The 24,664-nt window shown below is 33.6% G+C and overlaps 2 protein-coding genes across 2 annotated transcripts; one reads left to right on the top strand and one right to left on the bottom strand.

The window, feature by feature from the left end:
- The first annotated feature begins 5,245 nt into the window (after window positions 1-5,245).
- Window positions 5,246-8,502, top strand: LOC132174068 (receptor-like protein 14). The gene is made up of 3 exons (XM_059585777.1): window positions 5,246-5,594; window positions 6,407-6,515; window positions 6,666-8,502. The coding sequence occupies exons 1-3, from the start codon at window positions 5,246-5,248 to the stop codon at window positions 8,437-8,439; spliced, it is 2,232 nt and encodes a 743-aa protein (XP_059441760.1). The 3' UTR covers window positions 8,440-8,502.
- A 92-nt stretch (window positions 8,503-8,594) lies between these two features.
- LOC132176205 (rop guanine nucleotide exchange factor 14) lies at window positions 8,595-16,654 on the bottom strand. The gene is made up of 8 exons (XM_059588342.1): window positions 16,453-16,654; window positions 14,942-15,132; window positions 11,636-12,025; window positions 10,706-10,860; window positions 10,546-10,620; window positions 10,183-10,452; window positions 9,501-9,848; window positions 8,595-9,090 (listed from the first exon to the last, which is right to left on the bottom strand). Exons 2-8 carry the CDS (start codon window positions 15,015-15,017, stop codon window positions 8,713-8,715), a joined length of 1,692 nt encoding a protein of 563 aa, XP_059444325.1. The 5' UTR covers window positions 15,018-15,132; window positions 16,453-16,654; the 3' UTR covers window positions 8,595-8,712.
- Window positions 16,655-24,664: the final 8,010 nt, after the last annotated feature.

Here is a 24,664-nt window from a genome sequence, read left to right on the forward strand (position 1 = left end):
TCTTATATTTGGGCAATTAAAACTAGTTAGACTAAATAGTGTTGAAGAAATATTTACTTGCTCCTACCATTTTTATTTCTATTTTAATTTTATGCCTTCTAGGCATATATGCACCCACATTGGAACTCAATTCTCAAACTCATTTTGTTGCAGCCTTCTGCCAAATAGAGCGATTAAAACATCTACGGTTGTTGGATCTTCATAATAATACATTGGAAGGCATTATAATTTCAATGGAAAATTTGTCAAATGGAAAGCTTGCAAGTTTTTGACATCTTTGATAATATTATTTCAGGAGGCATTCCTTCATGCCTTGATAGCATTACATTCTGGAAGAAGAGCTCTCCAAGCCCTCCTGACTCAAACTTTCAAATGGGAGAATTGTCACGGTTTCGGTCCTAGCTTGAACTTGTCGAATAATTTCCTAACATGCCCCATTCTGAATTCTTTTCAGAACTTGACAAATGTCGAGAGCTTAGATATTTCCTACAACAAGTTGTATCTCATTAAAAAAGAACTACTGAAAATCACACATTTTTTATTAAGGTGAATTCTTAGGTGATACATTTACAGAAGTCATTCCGTTGATGCACCACATGCACTCTATTCCAACTTGGTGTTACGAGTATGCCAACACTTAGGAAAAAGACTTCTAGTGGGGGAGAAAGTCTTCTAACTCAAGGAGGGGTTACCTTGCATGACTTACATGGAGAGAAATTGATATAGCTATTTCAAATTAGTGATCTAGTGTTCAGCTTACGTACGTTTATATATATAAAATAAGAGTTCGTGGTTTCAAAAGAGAAGAAGAGGAAAAGAAACGATAAGCTATTTTCCCTTTCAGGTAAAGTAATAGCGCCACGTGGAATATAGAATTCACCTTCTAGGAATTAGGAAATATAAAACTCCAATTGTTATTTTTCTTTCTTTCTCATATATATATATATACACACGTCTTTACAACTGAGTTTTTAAAAAATTTGTATGAAAAAAAAACAGGAGAAAGACGTTTAGACTTTTTCTATCCCTTCCTCATCGGTCTCCGTGAATCATCAAAACTTGCATGGCGCGTATTCTCACGTAGAGGGATGATAGAGACCTAACTTTTTGCCTAACTTTGAGCCAACTTTTGCCTTATTTTTTTTTTAAAAAAAATAAAATAAAATAAAAAATGGAAAAAATGTCTGAAGCAACCCTATCTATTTTTTTGTCTTTCTTTTATTTGGTATTTTAAAAATAAAAATAAAAAATGGTATTTTTTTTCATTATAATAATGTCATTTTTTTTAAGAAAATGTCATTATTATGAAGAAAAATACCATTTTTCATTTAAAAAAAAAATACCAAATAAAATAAAGATAAAAAATAGATAGGGTTGCTTCAGACATTTTTTCCATTTTTTATTTTATTTTATTTTTTAAAAAAAAAAATAATAAGACAAAAGTTGGCCCAAAATTAAGCAAAAAAGTTGGGCCTTTAGCATTTGCCTCTCACGTATACCACAAAGATCTCAATTACCCAATGTTCTCCAAGATCTGTTTTGAAGGAATATCATCTAAAATTCAGGCCCTTATTAATTAAAAGGGAGAAAATCCCGTTATACAACAACATGAACCCTAAAACTCGTTCCTCTTTGACATGGTCTATTTGAAACAAAACTTAACGCTAGAGTTGGGGAAGGAGAGAAAGAAGTGGATGAAGAGCAAGAGGGTCAGCTATGGCGTCAAGGATATTGCTGATATGTGCCGGTGGGGAGAGCTGGACAGGGATTTATTAACGTTAATATTCTTACGAGTCCCTGAATATGACATTTCCAGAGTTCGACTCGTCTGCAAGTCTTGGCTGGCCGTCGTGGAAGATCCATTCTTTAAGATCATGATTGTTATGGATATTGTGGAGAAAATTCGAGGGGAATACGATGATATGTAGTTCTTCAGCCATGCAAGAAAAAGTTATCCTTTTTTTCTTTATTATTTTTAGCACGTTTATTTACCGACATGCATGCATGCATGCATCTTAGTTTGTGATCATGCTTTTTCATTGTTGTTTTATTATGATTACAAACCGATACATAATTAGGCTTCCATTGTTTCCACGTAAACTGTTTTTTCGTTGGAAAATGATTTTTGCTGAAAGTATTTTCTTAAAAAATATTTTTTGGAAAACATTTTTTGGTGTTTAGCGTGTACAAAAAATCACAAATTTTTTTAATATATTTTTTTATTCAATGATATTAAACTTTAAATTACGAAAATGTCTCGATCAGGTCCCGACAATGACGTGGTAGCTAATTTATGTTTTATGAAAATGAGTATCACTTAACTGTTTACACATTCTAATTGCTGACATGGTAAATGTTTCATGAATTGCAACGTCGATTTGTAAACATGATAAGTATAATGTGAACTACCATGTGACTTTGTGGTTAATATGGCAAGTATCACGTGGGATGTTACCTTAGTTTGTAAGGAATTTATAGTAAACGATATAGTTCTCTAATAGCATTCCAAAGACTATGATTTCTTCTCGAAATTGACATATGTTTCATATGGTCGCTTATCCTTAATTAGTTTTTCATAAGTACAGGTGCTCTCATTTACAATTAAAGAAAAAGAAAAAAAAAAAAAAAAAACAGAGACGGAAACTATCAATCAATTTATTTAAAAAGTAAAATTGATGCCCCCACATACTACTATTGCGTGTCAAATTAGAGTTTTTGCATTTTTTTTTCTTCCAAAATACCATTGAAGTTAATAATAAATAAATAAATAAATAAAATGAAATAACCATTGAAAAAAAAAAAAAAAATTAAGAGGGTTAATATGAAAAGAGCTACCCTTTTTTCTTGTTTTTAGTTTTTTTATTAATAATTTCAATTTTTTGAAATGATTATTTTTAAATAAATTAATGGGTATTTTGGAAGAAAGATGTAAAAATGTATATTTTGACACATGATTGAAGTTTTTTTTTTTTTTTTTTTTGTTGAATAGCACATTTTGGTAGTATGGAATGCCCTAAAAATGTATATAATGACATTTTCTACGGTTTGGAGCCGTAAGTGCAAAAAAAAAAAAAAAGGCATTGCACGCCAATTGCAATAAGCTGGTTAGGCTTCTCCAAGGCTAGCCATATATATACCTTTATAAAGCAGCTGTATAGTATTCTATTCTTTAGACTTTTTGAAGCAAACAAGGGTTAGCTTTAAAAGCAGCTGCAATTTTCAAAAAGATTAAAGAAAAAAAAAAGAAAAAAAAAAAGAAAAAGGAAAATGCTTTACAAGGCTCAAATTATCTCGAGCTGACCAAAGTTTAGGCAGAGTTAGGGTTAGGCCTAAATCGAATGCAATTAGGTGATGGTATATATGTACACTTTAATTTGACCGCTCACAAGCAGGTCTCCTTTTTCTTTTTCTTTTTCTTTTTTAATCACGTGGTTTACCTAATTTACAATTACATATACGTAGTATCAAAATAAACTTAGAAGTCACAAAAGTATTAAAAAAAATAATAATTTACTTCTTATAGACAAATTTAATTTCATTCACTGACTTAATAGATTCCGTTAGTATGACACTAACATAAGTAGGATACATGTCATAATTTTATTGGCTCTGATGTGTCATACTATCGGAATCTGTTAAGTCAGTAAGCATAATTTGTCTGTAGAGATCGAGTAAATTTTTTTTTTTTTTTTTTGACATACCTCCTTTAAATTCATTTTGATATATATCATAGAGAACTAATTACAAATTAGGCAAACTATAGGGATTAATTTTACGTTTTCAAATGTCTTGTGATTAGTTAAGCCAAGGACTCACCAAAAATTCAGATAGAAACTCCACAATTGCTTTAGCTAGCTAGCCTTTTCGGGCTGGGATGGAATGGGCCGGGGTTATTTTCAAGCATCTTATCAGGATTTCTTTTCCAAGCTAGGCCTATTGGCTATTGCTTAGAAGACAGCTTTTAGGTTTCTTTTCAAACACCATGATTATTTCTTGGCTCTTTTAGAGTCAAAAGTTTTTTTATGCTACTCTGGAATTTGGCCTTGAGGTTCACACTCATCAATTACCACGTCATTGCTTCCATTTCCGATTTGCGCTCTGCGGGTCATGTTAGAGTAGTGAGCCTATAATATATTCACCGATAAACAAATCAAATCGTTTCAGATCTAGGCGGAATCAATGCACACTTAGAAGGAAGTCATGGTTATTATTCTTCTTCAATATATGTGTTCCTGGATTTTGGGAAGAACCATCTGGGTTTCGCTTGGTTGCCCAGGAGATCGTGGGAAAGAAAATGTAGATTAATTACTAAGAATAAATGACAAAAAATGAGTGGTCATGGGAATTGGTTAAATCTGAACCCTTGCTTTTTTTTTTTTTTTTTTTTTTTTTAAGGAGATATGTTGGAGTTTAACTACTACACATCAGCCAGATCCTTTGCCAAATGGGGGTGGCCGTGGCCTCCAATGGCTTTTTCAAATGAACTATTTTGGTGTGACGAAGGATTTTTTTTTGTTATTAGTCGGAAATTGACTTAACTAATAGTTGGGACTTGAGGACATTAACAATAAGATGATAATTTAATTTAAGGGAAACATATTCCACTCGAAAGCTTAACATAAATCAATAGGAATCAATTATGAATATCTTAGAACACCTTTATGAAATCTAATTAAATGAATATATAACGCATGATCATTAAAAAAATTTGATGACTGAAAACGGAGATCCGAGAGAGCATGCATTTCCCGGGACTTGTTGTTGATGATTTTATCGGATTAAATAAATATAACAATTTTTGTAATTAGGAACAAAACCCATCGTTATTGCTAGGCAGTGGGTCTCCTCTTCTCCCATTTTCCACAACTCAAGTGTGAACTACTTTTCAGCAAGGCTTGGCGTGCTTCTTGGTTTGGAGTGGGCAAAGCTTGGCGTGCTTCTTGGTTTGGAGTGGGCAAAGCTTGGCGTGCTTCTTGGTTTGGAGAAAGCACAGATTGATTAGACATACTATTCCTTCATCTTCCATTGAATTTCCATTGCTTTTAAAGCATGCCTCTAATTTCCAAGCTATTTCTAATACAGACAGACCACTCTCCTGAAAACGCGTGGATTATTCAAGACTTCCGGGCCTCGTTTGAGCACATTATATATATATATATATATATATATATATATATATATATATATATATAAAGGCATGAGTATGATGATAAAGATGCACGTATATACGTACAACCTTTCGAAAATGAAGAATTGTTTTGCTGAAAATGTATTTTTGCTGTGGGTTACTGCTATCGCCTTTTCTCCTTTAGCTTGTGGTGATGGATGCAGCAAAGAACAGACGAGAGCTCTCTTGGAGATGAGAAACTCCACAAATGGTTTCGCCTTTGCTGGCTGGGACGGAAGAGACTGTTGTGAAGCAGGGGAAATTAACTGTCGCGGTACAAATGGGGGAGTTAGCTCAATACATTTGGGCGGCTACGGCAGGGCACCACCAAGTAGTACATGGTATCCAAATGTAACCTTGTTCACCTTATTTGATGAACTGAAAGCTCTATCTCTTGTTAACATGCAAATTGGAGGAGGGCTTCAACGTGAGAACTCTTACTTACTTCATTTAATTTTATTTGCTCTCTCACTTCCGCCTCAATTCATATTGGCTAATTTCTGAAATTCCAAATGAAATGTTATAATTTTATACATCACATATGGTCAATATATAATTGTAACTCTTACACCATACATGACATCTTGCAGAGAATCCTACTTTTAGAGTTCCAACTGGTAATTAAGCCTAATAATACATCGATCGTTTGCTTTCAAATACTAGCTAGCGAATTATCACACACTTAATTTTTTTTGTTTATTTGGTATATATATAGTTTATCTGAATTTCCTTATTCCTCAATATTCACATTAAACACACAAGTTCACATAATTTCTCAAATTTTTTAATTGCATGCCATAAAATTTCATTAACCTATGCTGCAAAGATGTAACATGAAGTGCAAAATTTCATTATTTTTGTGTTGTTGTATTTGCTTCTTAGAGTAATGCTACTCTTCTGCACTAAATATTTTTACACCAGCTTTACACCAACCGATGTAACATGTTATAAATGGCTTTTCATGTTAGCCAATTTAATAACAAAAGTGTTAGCCACTTAAAACATGCCACATATCAACCCGTGTAAAGTTAGTGTCAAAATCTAGTGCGAAGTCAAGCATTACTCTTGCTAGCTTCTTATACTTTAGCAATTAAAACTAGTTAGACTAAATTTCTTTTAGAGAAATATTTACTCGCTAGTCACTCCTACCATTTTTAATTCTATTTTAATTCTATGTCTTCTAAGCATATATGTACCCAAATAGGAACTCATTTCTCAAACTCACTTAATTTGTTGCAGCTTTTTGCCAACTAAAGCGATCAAAACATCTATGGATGCTGGATCTTGATTATAATAGATTGGAAGGCATTATTCCCTCCTGTCTTGGGATGATTGAAAACATTGAAGTGATTTTTATATCAAATAATCGCCTTCATGGCAATCTACCTCCATCAATATTCTCCAAACAAAGCAAGATTAGGGATTTTGATGTTTCGAGCAACCAGTTAGAAGGGGTTTTATCATCTTCTACTTTTGACAATACTTCAAGTCTCCAATCCCTTGATCTTTCGGATAATCTCTTTCATGGTAATTTACCTCAATCAATATTCTCCAAAAAAAGCAAGATTATGTTTTTGTATGCTTCTAGCAATCAATTAGAAGGGGTAATCTCATTTTCTATTTTTGCCAATGCTTCAAGACTCATGAACCTCGATCTTTCAAGCAACAAAGATTTGGAAATTGAAACCGAGTCTCCCTCATGGGTTCCAACCTTTCAGCTATCATATCTGAACTTGGCAAACTGCAGCCTCAACAAGAAGAATGGTCATGTTTTCCCAAGCTTCATCTCCACCCAAGTTTTCTTGCTCAGGCTAGACTTGTCTCACAACTTAATAGAGGGAAGCGTACCTTGTGAGCTACTATTCAACAGGAGTATCCGAGTTTTATCCTTGAGAAGTAACCAAATTGATGGCTCTCTTTCTTTTGGTTGCTTTGCTAATCAAACTTCATCACTTATCGCCTTCGACATATCAGAAAATAATGTCACAGGTTCTCTTCCTGAAAATATTGGGCATCTTCTTCCAGACTTATATTATGTTGACATGTCCTCAAATGCATTAGAGGGCATCATTCCTTCGTCTTTTGGTAATTTGTCTTTTGAGATATTAGACCTTTCTAATAACAAGCTCTCAGGTACAATACCTCGAGGTTTGACTAGAGATGGTACCCCACTGGTATATCTAAATCTATCAAACAATAAATTGAAAGGAGAAATCCTCCCAAGGGACTCCAACATGACAAAGTTGAAAAGCTTACAACTCAACGGCAATCAATTTGAAGGAATGATCTCACCCACCATATCAAACAGTCCCAATTTGGTAATCCTAGATATTGGAAATAATCACTTGTCTGGTAATATTCCAAAGTGGTTGTATGATCATCCTCGCTTGGTGGCTGTTCTTTTAAGTGGAAATCGATTTGAAGGTCACCTACTCCGTAGAATGTGTGGAATGCAAAGTCTGCAAGTTTTCGATATCTCTAATAATCATATTTCAGGAGGTATTCCCTCATGCCTTGACAACATTACATTTTGGAAGAAGAGTTCTCCAAACTCTACTGACTCGAACTATTACACAGTACAGAATCCTCTGTATGACGATATTGAATATCCAAATGGGCAAGACAAGAAATTGCAAATTCAAATGTCCTTGCGAATAAAATATGAGGTATATACTTTCCAAGGTATCCCACTCTCGTTGATGTCTTTAATTGACATGTCATCTAACCAATTGATAGGGAGCATTCCTTCTGAAATGGGAGAATTGTTACAGCTTCGATCCTTGAACTTGTCGAATAATTTTTTAACTGGCCCCATTCCAAACTCTTTCCGAAACTTGAAAAACATGGAGAACTTGGATCTTTCCCACAACAAGTTGACTGGGGGAATCCCTTATGAATTGGTTGGACTCACTTCTCTATCTACATTTAGTGTTGCAAGTAACAATCTTTCAGGAAGAATCCCATTTGAGCGGCAGTTCTCAACTTTCGGGACGCAATCCTATGATGACAATCCAGATCTCTGTGGAGTCCCTTTGCCAAAAAATTGTTCAACCACAAACAAGCTTGAACCTGAACATGAGGATGAAAGGGAAGAGACTAGAATAATTGATAGTCCTTTATTCTTTTACGCATTTGTTGCTGTCTCTTATGCATTTGGATTTTGGGTTTTCTTTGGGATCCTAATCATTAAAAAGAATTGGAGGCAAATCTATTTTAGAGCTGTGGACAAATACATTGAGTCATGTTTCGAAATGCTCTCCAAGTATTGGTGATTCACACAGACAACTTTGTAGTGGAAGTAGAAAACATATTTGTACTTCAGAGTAATGTCTTCAATAAATATGTTATATGTCCTTTGATACATATCGCATTTTAAAGCATTTGAAATCATATTAGCTTAGTTTAGATTTTGGTAGGACCATATGCGTAGTTAATACTTTGCTATATATTTCCAAGCAGTACATTCAAAGTTTGCCATGATCTTTACAAAAAGAAGCTATTGAAGACCATGCTTCCTTTTTTTCTTTTTTTTCTTTTTATTTTTATCAAGGTGAATTTTTAGGAGACACACTTACACAAGCCTCTCTATCGATGCACCATAGTCTATTCCAACTTGGTGTTGTAGCTACCGAACTTGCTTTGGCATCACTGTATGAAGATTCCAAATCACAAGTACTGCTTGAATTAGAGTCACAATAATTTCCATGCACCTGGTTCATCTGATCAATCAACGAGTGCCTTACATCTATATCAACAGCTGAAGTTTCACAATGATTTATACCAGAGAAGTAAGGCATTGCCACCGGTGAATTTGAATTGCTCAAACCATCTTCTTCCAAAATATCTCTTATCCTAGACAATATGCTATAGGCCAAGTTTCCAAGAACACGGGAATATGCTTCCAGAATTGAATGTCCAACATCCTACAAGAATTGATAAGGAAAATTACTGCCAAATCTCTACAAAAATATATTTGTATAGGTCACTTCTGATTAAGACAGTTTATCCATGTCAAAAGAATTTTCTAGGGTAAACATGGATATAAAAGATAAAAAAATGCAACTACTTTTCCTTTTGTTCTTTGCCCTCTTTTTTGTAGATAGAAGTAGATGTCCACTACTGCTAGACTATGAACTAGATAACCCAGGTGAAGGTCAATGTAAATATGAGTACCATTATAATGACAACCAATACATATGATAGCAGAGAAATCAATCTGGTATGGCGGAAACAAAAATATCTCAATGAAGAACAAAGAAAGCCAAAAAATTGGGGATGAAGAGTGATGTTTTGAGAAAATTGGCAGAATGGACATGAATACGTGATAACTCACCTTGCCATACTGAATTTTTGTAACATTAAGAAATGTATGGGGAAGGTTTGGATATCTGATCTTGAGGTGATGTAAAAGGGCTTCTGCCCGGTCCAACAATAACTCCATCTTATCCATCTCAGACATTGAATCCTTTATGAAGGACCATGATGTTCGAACTGGGGATTTACCACCAACATGTTCTGTAACTTTCACTTTCCAAGCAAATATAGCAGCTTCCAACCTATTAATGACCTCGAGAACACGATGTTCAAATTTCAAATTAAGAGAATTGAGTATCTCGTCAGATGAGCTTGATTCTGCAAACAACAACTTGTAGAGTTCCTCACCAAGGCTTGCCTTCCCAGACTGCAAGTACATAAATACAAATGCCGTTATAAGTCATAGCACCACAATGAGGATTACAATTTTGAAATTTCATGTGTAAGTTTAATCATAAGCAGTGATGATCAGATGATGTAGACAGTTTTCAAGTCAGAAGCATGCATACTAAGTCCCACTTCAGTTTGATGTGTCAAGGTTAGCTAGCTCAATCTAAAAGCTTCAGTCTACTTTAGCTTTGCATGTGAACCCACTTTTGGCAAGGATCAAAGATGAGGATTTCCCCAGCTCTCTCATCATAGCTTAATATCAGAAAGGCAGATTAATTATGAATGTTTTAAATGGGAGAGAGTTTAATTACCTTGGGAAGAGCATCTTTAATAATGGCCGGCACAGGCATCTCAAGCAAAACATTTTCATTGATTGATTTGGCAGCCTTGAATACTTGATGTACCACTCTTCCTTGATGAAGCAATTTCTTCCTCTCAGTGTCAGAGAGCCCCGTCTTTGGTACTTGAGGTGATGGGAGCCACCATCTCTTACTTTGCCGGCCGCTATTATTCCTTCCTTCTGCCCGGCTACCTCCTTCTGCATACCAAAACTCAGTATTCACCATTGAATCTAACGTCTCCTGTAACATGAAAAACCATTAAGATTAATTTGAGTAATACATTGATGCATAAAAACTTCTCTAGATTATAATGGGAATGAAGAGATCACCTACAATAAGCATAGAGTCCAATTTTTGAAGTGCCGGTAAATTCATGTGAATGTCAGCACGGGCTTTTGGTGTCATTATCTGCAAAATAAATGTCGAATCCAAATCACACCATAAGTAAAATCCGTACTGCTTTATTCTTCTGTCCAATTGAAATAGAAAATACCTCCAGGGTCCGGCCATTTGCACCATTTTGCTTCGCAGGAACTAACTCAACCATATAGTTGGTAGGGGAGAGTAACCAGTCCATTTCTTTTCGCCATTTGCTCTTACTTTCTTCAGGGAGTGGTTCTAATTTCCACAACTCTCCAAAAACCGTCGCTGAAAATCCAATTATTATATTATTCTAAATAGTCAAGAGAAAAGGTAATTATTCTCATAGGTTACATTATTAAAACAGAAGAAGTTTTCTAAGGAATAGCTAGGGCCCCAAGTTAGTGATAGAAGGAAAATGGTCCGGCATTATATGCTACCCACAAGAAGGAAAAAGTAAATAGATAAAGAAATATTGATGACAACATATAAAAAATAAAAATAAATTAATTAATTAAAAAAAAAAAAAAAAAAAAAACTGCTTTGAACAGTCTGAGTTTGATAGGAAAGATTATATGTATTTAGCATAATAAATTTCTGTTCAATCAAAGGCTTGTTATTGTATTCTCACAATCATTTATTTAGGAAAAACTTGAATATTGTTTTTACTTACTGATACAATCACTTCGAAAACATATGAACATCAAAGATTAATTACACTGTTCGCAAATGTTGAAAATAAGATGCTATTAGCTACCCTAGTACATTTAGAATTTTTTTTTTTTTTTTTTGACATGTTCACACTAGAGGGGGATTCGAACTAGTAACTTCCACTTCATGAGGCGTGGTTTCCAGCCAATTAAGCTACTCCTTGGGTACTAGTACATTTAGAATTCTAATCTCACGAGTTTGACACCTCCATATGACACAGAGATATGTAATGCAGTACAAGTATCCCACACTTGTAAATATAAAAATACTTGAAGCAAATCCAGAAACTATAGTAAGGGAAAAAGCATATCCAACTAATTATTTCTATTAAGCAAACGGAACCTTTTCATACCTGCTAGATTTGTGATGCCATTAGACAAAGCTAAAGCAGTGGTTTGGCCCTTGCATCCTCCTGTAACATCTTCACCTAACAACAGCTTTGCAAATTTTTCTTTCATTGCCTCCACATCTGAAAACTGAATGGCATAAGCAGGTTTCTCTTTCACATAAAAATGTTGGGGGCTTTCTGAGAGCTCCCATTCATCATAACTCTGTTCATCCCTCTTCATTGTCAACCACTTTGAAGAAAATGATCCAAAAGCATCTTTGCTGGAAGAGCAGCTTGAGCCACCATCGTCCAAGGAGTCGGTTACACATTCATCCCCTCTGCTTGTTCTGCTTTCATTTTCATAAGATTGATTATTGAGAATGCAACTCTCAAGGCCATTGTATGTCATTATTCCTGAAAGATTCCATTATAGTTTTTGTTGTGTCAGAGCTCATATGGAAGGTGAAGAAGTTGTTTTAGTTTACCAAACAATAAAGACCAAAAACATAAAGAACAAATTTAATATAACACGGTTGACAGCTTTGGAACAGGACATACAAATGCTCATTGGTTCTCAACATATAAATGATGCGCTTGCAACTAAACAAGGCATACTCCAAAAAAATAAAAAATGATAAGAGTAAAAAAATAAATGCTAAACTACAAACGTAGCAATAAAAACACTTGAATATAAAAGTTTTAATTCTTCTAGAGACTTTTTGCTGAAGATTCTATCAGTAAGCATTGGTTGGCATCACAAAGTAAATTATGTGCGTCTGGTCTGGCTATTTATTCCAAAATTGATTAAATTTTCTCATCGTCTGCCTCTTTCACTGTTTTGGCTCTCTCTTAGTCATCATAGCATATTTAATAGTCACAGGCCCTCAAAAGAAGTTTACATCTTAAAACACAATGCTGCCTTTTATTTACATGTTTATGCTCTCATTATCTCAAGGCACATCTGCATATTTGGAGGAAAAAATTGTTAATAAAAATTCATGTTTTGAACAAGAAAGAGGATAAAATATATAATTGTTTAATAAATACTGTCTATAAACCATTACAGATATTGCTGCAACAGTCCAACAAGGTTCATACCAGAATGTGACGTAGGTTATCACTCAAAATAAAGTACATGACATATATAAGGACACATAGTTCATAATTACATCATTTCAGATGATAGCTGTTGGTTCAACAACGATTATGGAGTGATAATCTCAATTCCAATAATATCTAAGTTAGTTTTCCTTTTCCTCATTTTTACAATAAGGTATCGAACTATAAAACCATCGACTTCCATCTAGTAACACTTGGATTATGTGTTAATAATCCCAATACTTGGACCAAATTTTTTATTTTTTTTTTAATACATGTCGAGTGGATCGAAAGTTTGAGACCTGGCTAATAGCTCCAAAATTAAGGATGTTTTCGCCAAAAAAAAAAAAAAAACTTTGGTTTCCTTTCTTTTTTTAGTTTTTCTCTCTATTTTGGTAGAAGCACATAACAATTTAGTTAGAATAAATAGGTGAATAGAAAGCATATGCTTCCATGGCCATGCAGGTTGGACCAGAGCAAGAGGGAACTTTCCAAGAAACTACAGAAAAAGGTCTTGAAGCTTCATCTTTAGAACGTGGTTGCACTTCCATTACAAATATAGAAAAGCACAAGACAAGAAGTCGCAACACATAGACATAGGAACGACACTAAATGGAAAGGAATGAACCTTAGGAGGGAATCCACACAGTGGAGCTGATAAAATAATAAGTTAAATTAACTTTCCAAGAAGAAAAAAAAAAAAAAAAAAAAGTTGAATTAAACACTGACTTTGTGTCCCCACCCTGTTACTTCATTGTCTCATTTAGTGGGGAATAAGGGCCCACAAATGTCAATCAAAATAAATTGTGCGAGCTACGCAATTTCTGCGGACTCTGTCCCATGCACTTTGAAAAATCAATCACAATCACATGTGGCGGATGGAGTTAAAAAGGGCTTAGAATTTGTGTTGAAGCAGAACATTACATTTACAGGAGAGCTAGGTTTTCAAAAAAAATTTCAAAAATTAAAATTTAGTTATTAAATGATGTGTCATCATCTCATATGATTTATTGTTTTAGTCAATATGGTCAAATTATGGAATAGAATAACCCCATCTAGTGGGTTGCACATAGCCACATTCAGCCACATTCAAAAGAGTAATGCTACTCTTCATATTTATTTATCACATTCATTTTATATTGTTTGATGTGACAAATTTTAAGTAATTTTTTTAAATGATTAGCATAAAAAATCACCTAAAGCACATTATGTCCATCAATATAAAATAAGTGTAATAAATAAATGTAATGAGTAGTATTATTCCATACAAAATAGATCACAAAGGATTACTTGTTAAAAAAAATAGACCATAAAGAATTAGGCTCAGGTAAAAAAAGAAAAAGACCTTGAAGGATTAGATACCTTATAAATCCACAATTTCCAAAACTGCATACTTTTCTATTTTGGTTTACATTTTAAAATTGTGTCTTTATCGCTTAATTTTTTACCCAATGTTATTGGCATGTCAAAAAAAAGAAAAAAACATAAAATGGGTTTTTAAAGACCAAATTTAAAATTTCTGGTGTTTTACACATAAGATTGAAAAATCTTTTGGTTGTCATACTAAATTTCAAAATATGTTAAAATTAAATTTTAAGTAGCTTGGGAGACTAGGCCTTTTATGTTGAATGTTTTGGTGTTTTAACTCGAAGATGATTTTCAGGAAAATTTTTGAAATCTATTGTAATGGTACACCACCATTAATATTCTGTTCAGAAATTGAACAGAGGCACCATAGATGCATGGCAGTCATGGGGCCATGGCTGTCACGCTAAGAAGGATTGATGGGCTCTCTTACACATCTCCCAATCCCCACTTTTATGAGCCTCAAACTCAGTCCTTCAATTCACCAAATCCATCTTCGTTCTTTATTCAAAAGAACAAACAAATTGAAATGGGAAATGATATTTCAACTTTTATATTTGAGCAGCACCACCACCCATCTGACAAAGTCTAAAGCCCCTGTATTTATATTTCTTTTCCAACAGTCACCCCATGTGGTAGGTTCGTTATCCAACTAAAAGCACCGGATGGTCAAGATAAGACTGCTAAATTAGTTTATCAGCTATGACTCACGTGAGACTAATAAGCATAAATCACGGAAGATTCAATTTAATTAATATTTGTTAACACTAATAAACTATTTCTTCTTGTTTTAACATTACCAAGAAATTATAACAGTGAGGAAGAGAGGGGGCCAAGTGAGTAGGAAAAAAATGAGAGATGCCTTACTCTCTTGCTCATCAAAGTCGATGCTAATCTCTCTGTCTCGGGTGCAGCAAGCAAGCCTTCTCCTCATCCCCATCATCTTAGCTCTTATTTTTTAACACCTTTTTGTCTTTGTCTGTCTTTTGGATTGGAAAAATAACACTTAACTTTTAGAACATGATTTAGCAGACAATCCCACAGCTGTGCTCCACGCCCTACATCAATTAAGAACCATTATATACTTACAGTAATTATGTTATTTTATTAAAAAAATATATATTCTCAACAACATGAGAGATGTTCCATCAAGACTATAATTTGAATTTTTCTTTCAGATAAAATAAATGCTCGGACCACATGAACCATAATGTCTGTTTTTTTTTTACAAACCACATGGACCCTTGCAAGCGGGTTTTTCAAGAGTGAATTCTATTAAAATATGTATCATTTGATATCAAAGTCGTCATTATGCCGAGTATAAGACCAGACGAAACGAGATCGAATGAGTTGCAATTTTGTGGCAAATCTCGAAGGAGACAACCTATACGCTTGATGAAAATGTCTTGTTACTATATATATATATATATATATATAGGCATATGTTAAGTTATTGAATACTAATTAATAAATGAGTAAAATGAAAATAAATAAAAAAAAACAAAAAAACAAAAAACCTATTGGGTTAGTACCGACAATGTCAACTACGGTGCATGATAGCATGTTACGGTCCTAAGTGTCCCACGTAAATGAAGTACAAAACTTGTTGGGAACCCTTCTATTTCAAGTTGATTTCTACCAAGCACTTGAATTACAACTAGCCTACTCAATACTTATTTTAAAAAGCCCAATTAAGTCATTTAAATTTTTTTGTTTTTTTTTTTTGAGAATCAGAGTCTCTCGTTGAACCTCAATGTGGAGCCAAGAGCAAAAAGACGACTTGAAGCTCAGTATCTTTTGCTTGATATCATTGTGAAACAAAAGCAAATAATTAGAAAGTGCTTCATTAATGAATAATAAAAAAGTTAGTAAAAAAAATGATTGTGTAAGCTTTTTGGACCGACGGTCAAATCTAAAGAAATTAGAAAAAGTTTTTTACCATTTGTCAGTAAGAATATAATTTAGATTCTGCCTTTGATATCAAACAATAGCGTACGAAAAGTTGCAGGTAAAGTTCAAGAAAAAGGAGGATTATTTTGATCCAACCATAAAGTATCAGCGCAAAGGACAGAGATCTGACCACACTCTCCCGAACGCTTTGCAGATTAGCATTTTCAAAACATTTTTTTTTTCTCACAAAGAGAAAAAAAAAAAAAAAGCACTGATTTTGGTTTTTGAAAACAAAAACAAAGAGAAATTACAGTTTTCTCTGCTAAACCATCACCAATACACATTTATGATAAACTTTAATTCAGTTATTTGAAGATTTTAGTATCAGATATAAGAGATTGAAGAAACTAATAAAAGGAAAAATACCCAAACAAACATTCATCAAAGTAAATGGGAAAAAGAAGAACAAATGGAAAATGGGAACAGACCTTAGTGAAGGGAAGCAGAATCCTCAGAAGCCAAGGCATTTCTTCTTCAGAGCTGCAATTTTTCGAGTGAATGTTTTCCCATGAACTTGAATATGCAATGTAAAAGCTATTGATTTCAATCAGACCCTCTGAGAGAAAGAAGGCAATGGAGTTGGTGAGAGAAGAGTACAGAGGAATGCATTTAAGGAGGGAGAGAGAGAGAGAAAGAGAATGGATATGAGAGAGCTTGGGGGAGGCTCCTCTCCAGTATCCGGACCCAACTGCATCTCGGCCGTTGGATACTTGGGTCCTTCTTTCTAAACGCATCTGGACTGTTCGTACACGTGCGTTTTGTAGTTTCTGCGGGTGATGTTGAGGGATTGACGGTCGAGATTTGAGAGGGCTCTTTTTCTTTCTGTCTGATGTGGGTTTGGGCCCACTAAAATGGTGGGCAGCGGCAGCGCCGATTCTTATTTCAAAAATCACTATAAAAGCACCGATTTCTCATCTCATTTCAAAAATCACTATCAATCGTACCCGATTTGGCTTACATTTTAATTATGCTAAATCTAAGGTTAAAATTTTTTAAAATATTTTTCATTTTTTTTCTTATATTAAAAAATTTAAAAAGTAAGTCAATTTTAAAATTCAATCTTAACCGTTTATTAAATTTGTATTTTCCAAGAGGTAGCTCAATCAACTGGGACCACGCTTAATAAAATGAATGTCACTAGTTCGAATTCCTCTCCCCCTCTTATGCGAACATGTCAAAAAATAAATAAAAATATAAATAACAGCATGTAAGCCGAATCCCAAAGCACCAATTTCAAAAAATTTGTGTAAGAATACAAAAAAAAATAAATAAATAAGAGAAAGGTTAAATATTTATTAATTTAAAAAAAAAAAAAATTGAGATTCATTTTAAGGACCAATAAACATTATAGTATGAGTTTGTCGAGATGAGCTATAATACGTAGAATTGTTTATTTATAAAATATGTATGTTTTTAATGCATTTTTAGAAGTATATTTATTTTTAATTTTCATTTTTTGTTTTGAAAACAACAAAACAAATAAGCCATGAGATTATGGGACATAAAAAGATTGTTAGTTCTAGATTATTGATGGTTTTAATTGAATCCTTAAAATCTTTAGAAAACAAAATTCAATGTTAATATTTGATGTGATATATGTTAAGATACATGCTACCCAAAAGGATTGTTTTTCTTCCCTTTATTACTCTTGATGCACAGTATTTCTAAAAAAATCAACGTCAAAACATTTTAATTTTTTTTACTTTTTATATCGCATCATCAACTTTTTATTACTAGTCAAATAAAAAAAAAAATCATTACAAAACAAATTTTTTTACTTTTTTTTTTTTTTTTTTTATACCAAAAAGAAAAAGGCTTTAACAAACAAACAAACCCTTGATAAAATCAGAAGAAATGAAGAAATATAGAAATATAGTGATAGTAGGGATTGCAATATTTAAAAAGAATTGTGGGCTACATGTCCATGTGCTTAAGCTTGACTTCTTTAGCACTCTCATCAATTTTCAAATGTTCTATTGGCAGCCTTTAAGGAGGAAATTGTTTAAATTGACTTTCTTCGTCCCACTTTTCATCCATTTTAGTTTTACAAACATAAAGCACAACACATTGGATCTTGAGCCATGTCTCCCCAAACACATATATGAAATTTGAAAAAATGTTGAGCATAGTATATAGTTTACACTTCTAAGTGTTTTAATTTTTTTTTACATGGTAATAAAAATTTTATATATATATATATATTTGTTATTTTATTTAATAGTAATTTTTACTGTCATTATAAAAAATGAACACTTGAATTTAGGAGTAACGATCCTAATGATATTTTAGGAAGAATGCATGCATGTAAGCACCTAATCCGTTCACGGTTCACCTATGAACTACGTACGAGCGCACCCTTAATGGAAATTAGGGGTCCAATGGAATCCTTAATCTCAAAGGCCTAAACAAGCCCCTATAATTCCAAAACCATGAAAGACAATGATAATTTGGGTTCGTTTGCTAACACATTCTCTTTTTTATTTATTCATTCTACCAAAAAAACAAGGATAAAAACATTAATAAATAATTTAAAACACAAAAATCAGAAAATTATTTTTATTTTTATGTCACGTGAAAGTACTTTTTAACAAAAAAAAAAAAAAAAAAACGGATAAAGTAGTCTTCTCATTCCATTCAAACTTTAACTGAGCTTTTTTTTTGTCTTTTCAATCCAAATGTCATAGAATGTATTAACAATTTTATAGAAAATAAAATATGTAGATATATAAAAAAAGAAAGAAAGAAAGAAAAAAAGAAAAAAAGGACATTTTTATTAGTTATATCATTCGCATACCGCCTGAATCTGAAGTCAATGATACATGTTGTATATGTAAATATATAGATGTAAGAATGTGTAGTGTGTCCATGAAAAGAATTAAAATAAAGGCTATAGACTTTATTTACAATATAACTAAAATTTTAGTATAAAATTATATTAGATCAATTATAATTCGATCAATTTAATTAAATAGGTTAAACTACTCAGCTCTAACCTTTTAATTTTGTATTGAATTCGTGTGTCGGCCAGATTCATGCTGAACATATCAAAAATTGCCAATCATTACATCGTGCGCTGTCGCATTGAGTTTGGATCGTAAGATTATATTAGATCAATTATAATTTGACCAATTTAATTAAATAGGTCAAACTACTCAACTCTAACCCTTTAATTTTGTATTGAATTCGTGTGTCGGCCAGATTTACGCTGAACATATCAAAAATTGCCAATCATTATATCGTGTGCCATCGCATTGAGTTTGGATCGTATTAAGGCATGAATATAAGACTATGTTGATCAATCATAACCCGATCAATTTAATTTAACGGATCAGACTATTCAACCCTAATTATTTAATTTCGTATTGAATTTATATTAAGTACACGAGTCATTCCAAAAATTGTAAACTATAAATTTTTTTTTTTTTTTTTCTCCATTCTCTTCCTCTAATCAAAGCAAAGTTAATTCAGAAAAAAAAAAAAAAAAAAAAAAAAAACCTAAAACTAAATCGAACCATCCAAAAAGCTACTACCCCACCACCAATGGTCCCAACAGGCTACAGCCCTACTTGGCGACAAAATCACAGCCATGGCCCATAGCCACTCATGCCCACCAAAAGTATATCACCATAAATGAGCTCCAAAATCCAAAGATGCTTTATGAAACTTCAAAATCCGTACCATTATTAAAATTTGGAAAAAAAATACAACATTAGTCCTTATGGTTTACCTGATTTATAATTAGCTTCACATAATATCAAAATGAACTTAAAAGTTCTTAAGGTATGCCAAAAAAAAAAAAAAATTAGTTTCTACAGTCAAATTATACCCACTAATTTAACAAATTCTGTTAATGTGATACTAACTTAAATATGATAAGTATCACAATTTTATTAGTCTTTCATGTTATCAGAATAATTAATCTACATTGACTGATTTTGCATTTTTTTTCCTTTAAATTTTACATAAAACCCCTCCTACCAACCACAACACCATTAATGGATAACATCTCAAACGTTCAAATCAATCAAACTTGATATGGATAAGAAGAGCAGTCTCTTAAATCAACACCGAAAAATTTGATTTAGATCCAAGTTGTTAACGACGCAATCTTCAACAAATTGAACAAGTATTAATCCAACTACTAAACATAAAATTACCAAAATTAAAACAAGCATAAAACAAATATTTTGGTAAAAAAGTGGAACCCTTTTGTATAACTCTTCAAAAGTATAATCATTAATCTACTATACCATAGAAGATTTGTGTTACTACTCATTGATTTTACTTACAAAACGTTTGCAACTCACAAAACTTAATATGTAATCTCAACAAACGACTCCATCTTTCACTATCTAGCTCAAGTTCAATAAGAATCATCTTCACAAATAAACCTTGTCCGGTACAATCCAAAACTCTAGTAGTTGAAGATTTTTCTATGATTTAAATGATGATGATGAAACAATTAATGGAAAGGTTGGAAACTCTTTAGGTTCAATAACAAAGCTGAAAATTCTTAAACGACTCCAAACAACACCTATCCAAATGTCTAGGTGTTTCACAAATATTGAACAGAAAAAGATCTAACCTAGCAGTTAAAAGATCAACCAAATACTGATATGAAATAAGCAATCAAGAACACAGATATTTAGTTACGAAGAGGAAACCATTTAAAGAACTCTCTAAATGTAAAACTTCTCCAAAGCAACCAAACCCAGGAAATCAATCCACTATAAGAAAAATAAGGAATACAAGAAGAATTACAAAACCTTTGACTCTTCCTTGCACACGACAAGTGACCTACTTGACTTCTACGTCAGTAGCCATTTTCAGAACATCTGGCACAATTCTTCTAAAAGATTTCCTTTCACCGGAACTCCGATTGGCTTCACGTATTTTCTCTTCACCAATAAAACTTAAAACAATATCTCTCTTTTTAAGCTCTCTAATTTTGCTCTCTGAAATACGTACTATTTCTAAGCAAAATAAAGTGTTTAAAGAGAGAATAAACAATCCATCAGCAGCCATGTCCGGACAGGGCTAATCTGGGGTCCGGACATGGCTAGGGTTACATATGCGTAACCTAGTGATGTCCAGACCTCCAACTCTTATGTCCGGACATCTCATAAAATAAGGGCTTTTTGGAAATGGGGTCCGGACCCAGCTTCTGGTGGTCTGGACCTCCTTATCAAAAAACAATTTTCTAGAAATCAGGTCTGAACCCAGCTTCTGGCGGTCCGAACCTGCTCTTCAAAACAAACTTGTTGGCTTTTGTGTCCAGACCCGGCTTCTGGCGGTCCAGGCATGCCTCTAGAATCTGCTTCCTGAAACATGTTGAGGTGCTCATTTTCAACAACGTACATGCAAACCGAATGTGCCAAAACCTAAACTAACAAAAGCTATTCCTTTCCAATAACACTAAAATATAGCATCACATGTCCTATAAAAGTCATGCATATAAGGCTTATATAGATGGAGAGGAAACTTAAGTTTTTAGACTAAGTTAGTTAAGTTTAAAACAACTTGTCGTAGTCTTTTTCGAATGGGGATTGAGTCGTTTTTGAATAGGATCTAGGGTTCCACAAATTTTGCATAGCGGCTGTCAAATAGGGTTCAAACGACACTTTAATCAATGCACGTGTAAGTTAGAGTAATTCTAGAAAGCCTACTTGCGTCCTACTAAGAATGAAGTGGCTATTAAAATCATCATTTAATCAAAATTCAATAATGATCAATCACAAGCCCAAAGATAATTTTTATAATCACATCATTCTTAATAGAACACAAATAAGCCTCATAAAATTACTCTATGTGTTGAGATTGCATTCTCCACCTTCAAGGATACCTCCTTGGACAGTTGGACCCGTGGTCATGGCCGGTCTCTTCGGTCATGGCTAGAGACACATGAACATGGGTCCCTAATTTGGTAGTAATTAATGGGTGAAAAGTTTTAGGGGTAATTTGTTACTCTTTTTGAATATGGTTTATATCTCTCACCTCCTTTGTTTGTTTGTTTTGTTTTTGGTTGGTTTTTTTTTTAGATGAGTAAAAACAAGTACAAACGAATAGCATAGTTATAAAAACAGAAAATAACATAATCCAAAAAAAAAAAAAAAAGACGAAAAAGAATATTCAATTTTGACCACGATCTAGCCATAACTCTAGAGAGTATTCTCGAAGTCGAAAAAAGACAATCAAGAATGCTTCAACAAAGCAAGTTGTAACGGCCCATGGTGGGTATCAATGAACGAAGCCTATTTTAACTTAACTCCAATGAAGCTAAAAGGTAGTTGTACAGTGGTAGAAGAGAAAGTGGGGCAAAAAACTACCAAAATCAGATATTTTTTAGGTCTAAATCCAGATTTGAAATTCCTGATAAATCCAAATGGGTTTACAAAGAAGAGCAAGAGGTTTGATAGAATAATTGAATCATATTTTATTCATGGATAATGCAGTATTTAAGGACACGTTACAAAGAAAAGAGTTCCACGTACGTGAAATGGACCTCTATATATATATATTTTGTGAGTGAGACATATATCTTATTGCTTCCACTTACAGGCTTCTAGCATCTGATGACGTATGAATTGAAGGAAGTAAAAGATAAAAATAGAAACTCAGGAAGTGATTAAAAATATGTATTTTATTTTCTCTTTTATATATTTAAAATTTATTTTCAATATAACGTAAAAATGGAAATTTTAGTCAAGGTTAGGTATTACCATTTAAGTCTCATAAAGTCCTGCGCATAGAAGACATGCCAGTGTGTCAAATGTCAAATACAACTGCTGAAGCTCAGAAGGGGACTTGAGCACAATGAGCAGGGAGTTTTAAAAGAAGTCGGTGTTGCAGTAAAGTTAGGTGAAAATGGAAGATAGGCAAAGAGCTGTTGTTCTTATTGGAAATTGAAGATTTAAATTTGGTACAAATTTACACTATGCAGGTCTAAATGTAGATTGGGGACCTCTATTAAAGTGTCTTTATTCCAGCTACATTAATGCTAGATTCTATTTTATGTTTTAAACTACGAATGCGTACAAAGAATACTGTATATGAATCTGGTGTTCATGTCATGATCAGTACACTGTAGAAGAGCTAATATACGGAGGGTAATAATTTAACTTTTTAATTATAACCCGCAAATTTTATGTTGGGTTCATATCGAATTTGCAAATTATCTAAAAAAATTGTCATTCTTAAATGTTGTTTGTCAAGATAGTTTAAGTCGTGATTCGTGAATACAAAACTATAGGTTAACCTAACCCGGCCTATTTAGATAAACTGGTTAGACCCGTCAACTTTAAATCGTCAATTTCGTATTGGATTCGTATCAAGTTCACAAATCTTGCAAAATATTGCAAGCCCTAACTCATACTAATTAAGTTCCATATTAAAATAAAAAAAAGTTCAACCTATGCCAGTCGGTCCAACTGACTGTAGCTATATTAATCCTAATCTATTGTATATAGATTTTGATTCACGGGTGAATTTAATCTTCAGTGAATAAAATTACTCACTAAAAACAAGATGACTAGATGAGAATATAAGATTATCCTTGTTTTGGAGAATAAAAAAGATTGGACAAAGCATATTATTGGGATTTGAAACAGTACATGGTGTTCATAATAATTATCAGAAACCTATTAATATTATTATAAATTTATAATATTATTTATTATATGGCATGAGGAAGAGCCTCGTTCGAGGTTTGATGGGCCAAGAAAGGCGCCGGAGGGTGGGGGTGCTGTCGGTTGTCGTGTCATGATGTTAAGTTCCCATCATTGGCGGTAGGAGCCTCTCTGTGCCCGTTTTGTCTCCATTTGAAATCCGCAACTTCGCGGCTGGCTCCTCTTGATCAAAATGAAATCTTAGAAAAGTGGGAAACACTTGTCCATGCATGCATGCGGATGCCCCCACGCACCACCACCAACCTTTGTCCCCATTTCGTTATATCTTTGTGCATGGGATGAGGAGTACTGTGGGGGGGAGGGGAGGGGCATCACAATTATAGCTAGAGTGCAGTACAACTTGTTTGTCGTGGCGTTTGTAAGCAAGGGAATAGAAGGTTGGAAACAACAGCTACCATTCTGTGGCTCTCCTTTGTTTCCCCTTTTCCAAGGGACTTGTGCCTCTAGATTTGGGGTACCTAGGCTGATCTTGGGTGTTTTTTGTTTATGGGGTTGGCAGAATATAGGTTTCCCATTTGTGTATATATATATATATATATATATACAAATGGGAAACCTATATTATATGGTGTAATCAAATAGAAACATCTTGGAAGTGGGCCTCACTCCGATCTTAGTGGTTTCAACTGGCCAATCTTAATTTGGTACAACTTCAAGCCAGGCCCAGTGGCAATGAAGCCTACAAGTTTGTTGGACATTATCCACTCTACTTAATCTAGGCCGACCCGACCTAACTCAATTAGGTTCGCGGGCCCTGGTTCAACTTAAATAAACACGGGGCATTTACAAGGATGCCCATTAGGTTCGGTTACCCCTTAAGCCTCATCCTCAACCGATTATGCACGAGAAACACTCCTTAAAAGAGAAGCAGTTGGGTTATTTACAAGGGCGCTCATTATTCTAGCCCAACACTTTAACCTTTGCATTTGCTTTCCTTATCAATTTTTTTTTTTTT

This window comes from Corylus avellana, chromosome ca3, assembly GCF_901000735.1.
Source record: "Corylus avellana chromosome ca3, CavTom2PMs-1.0".
In the NCBI taxonomy this organism is placed as follows: Eukaryota; Viridiplantae; Streptophyta; class Magnoliopsida; order Fagales; family Betulaceae; genus Corylus; species Corylus avellana.

Coding starts and splice junctions, on each gene's coding strand:
- LOC132174068 (XM_059585777.1), top strand. CDS start 5,246: ATGAAGAATTGTTTTGCTGAAAATGTATTTTTGCTGTGGGTTACTGCT. Junction 5,595..6,406: donor AATTGGAGGAGGGCTTCAAC/GTGAGAACTCTT, acceptor AATTTGTTGCAG/CTTTTTGCCAACTAAAGCGA. Junction 6,516..6,665: donor ATGATTGAAAACATTGAAGT/GATTTTTATATC, acceptor AAGTCTCCAATC/CCTTGATCTTTCGGATAATC.
- LOC132176205 (XM_059588342.1), bottom strand. CDS start 15,017: ATGATGGGGATGAGGAGAAGGCTTGCTTGCTGCACCCGAGACAGAGAG. Junction 9,849..10,182: donor TTAAAGATGCTCTTCCCAAG/GTAATTAAACTC, acceptor ATGTACTTGCAG/TCTGGGAAGGCAAGCCTTGG. Junction 9,091..9,500: donor CAAAAATTCAGTATGGCAAG/GTGAGTTATCAC, acceptor CAATTCTTGTAG/GATGTTGGACATTCAATTCT.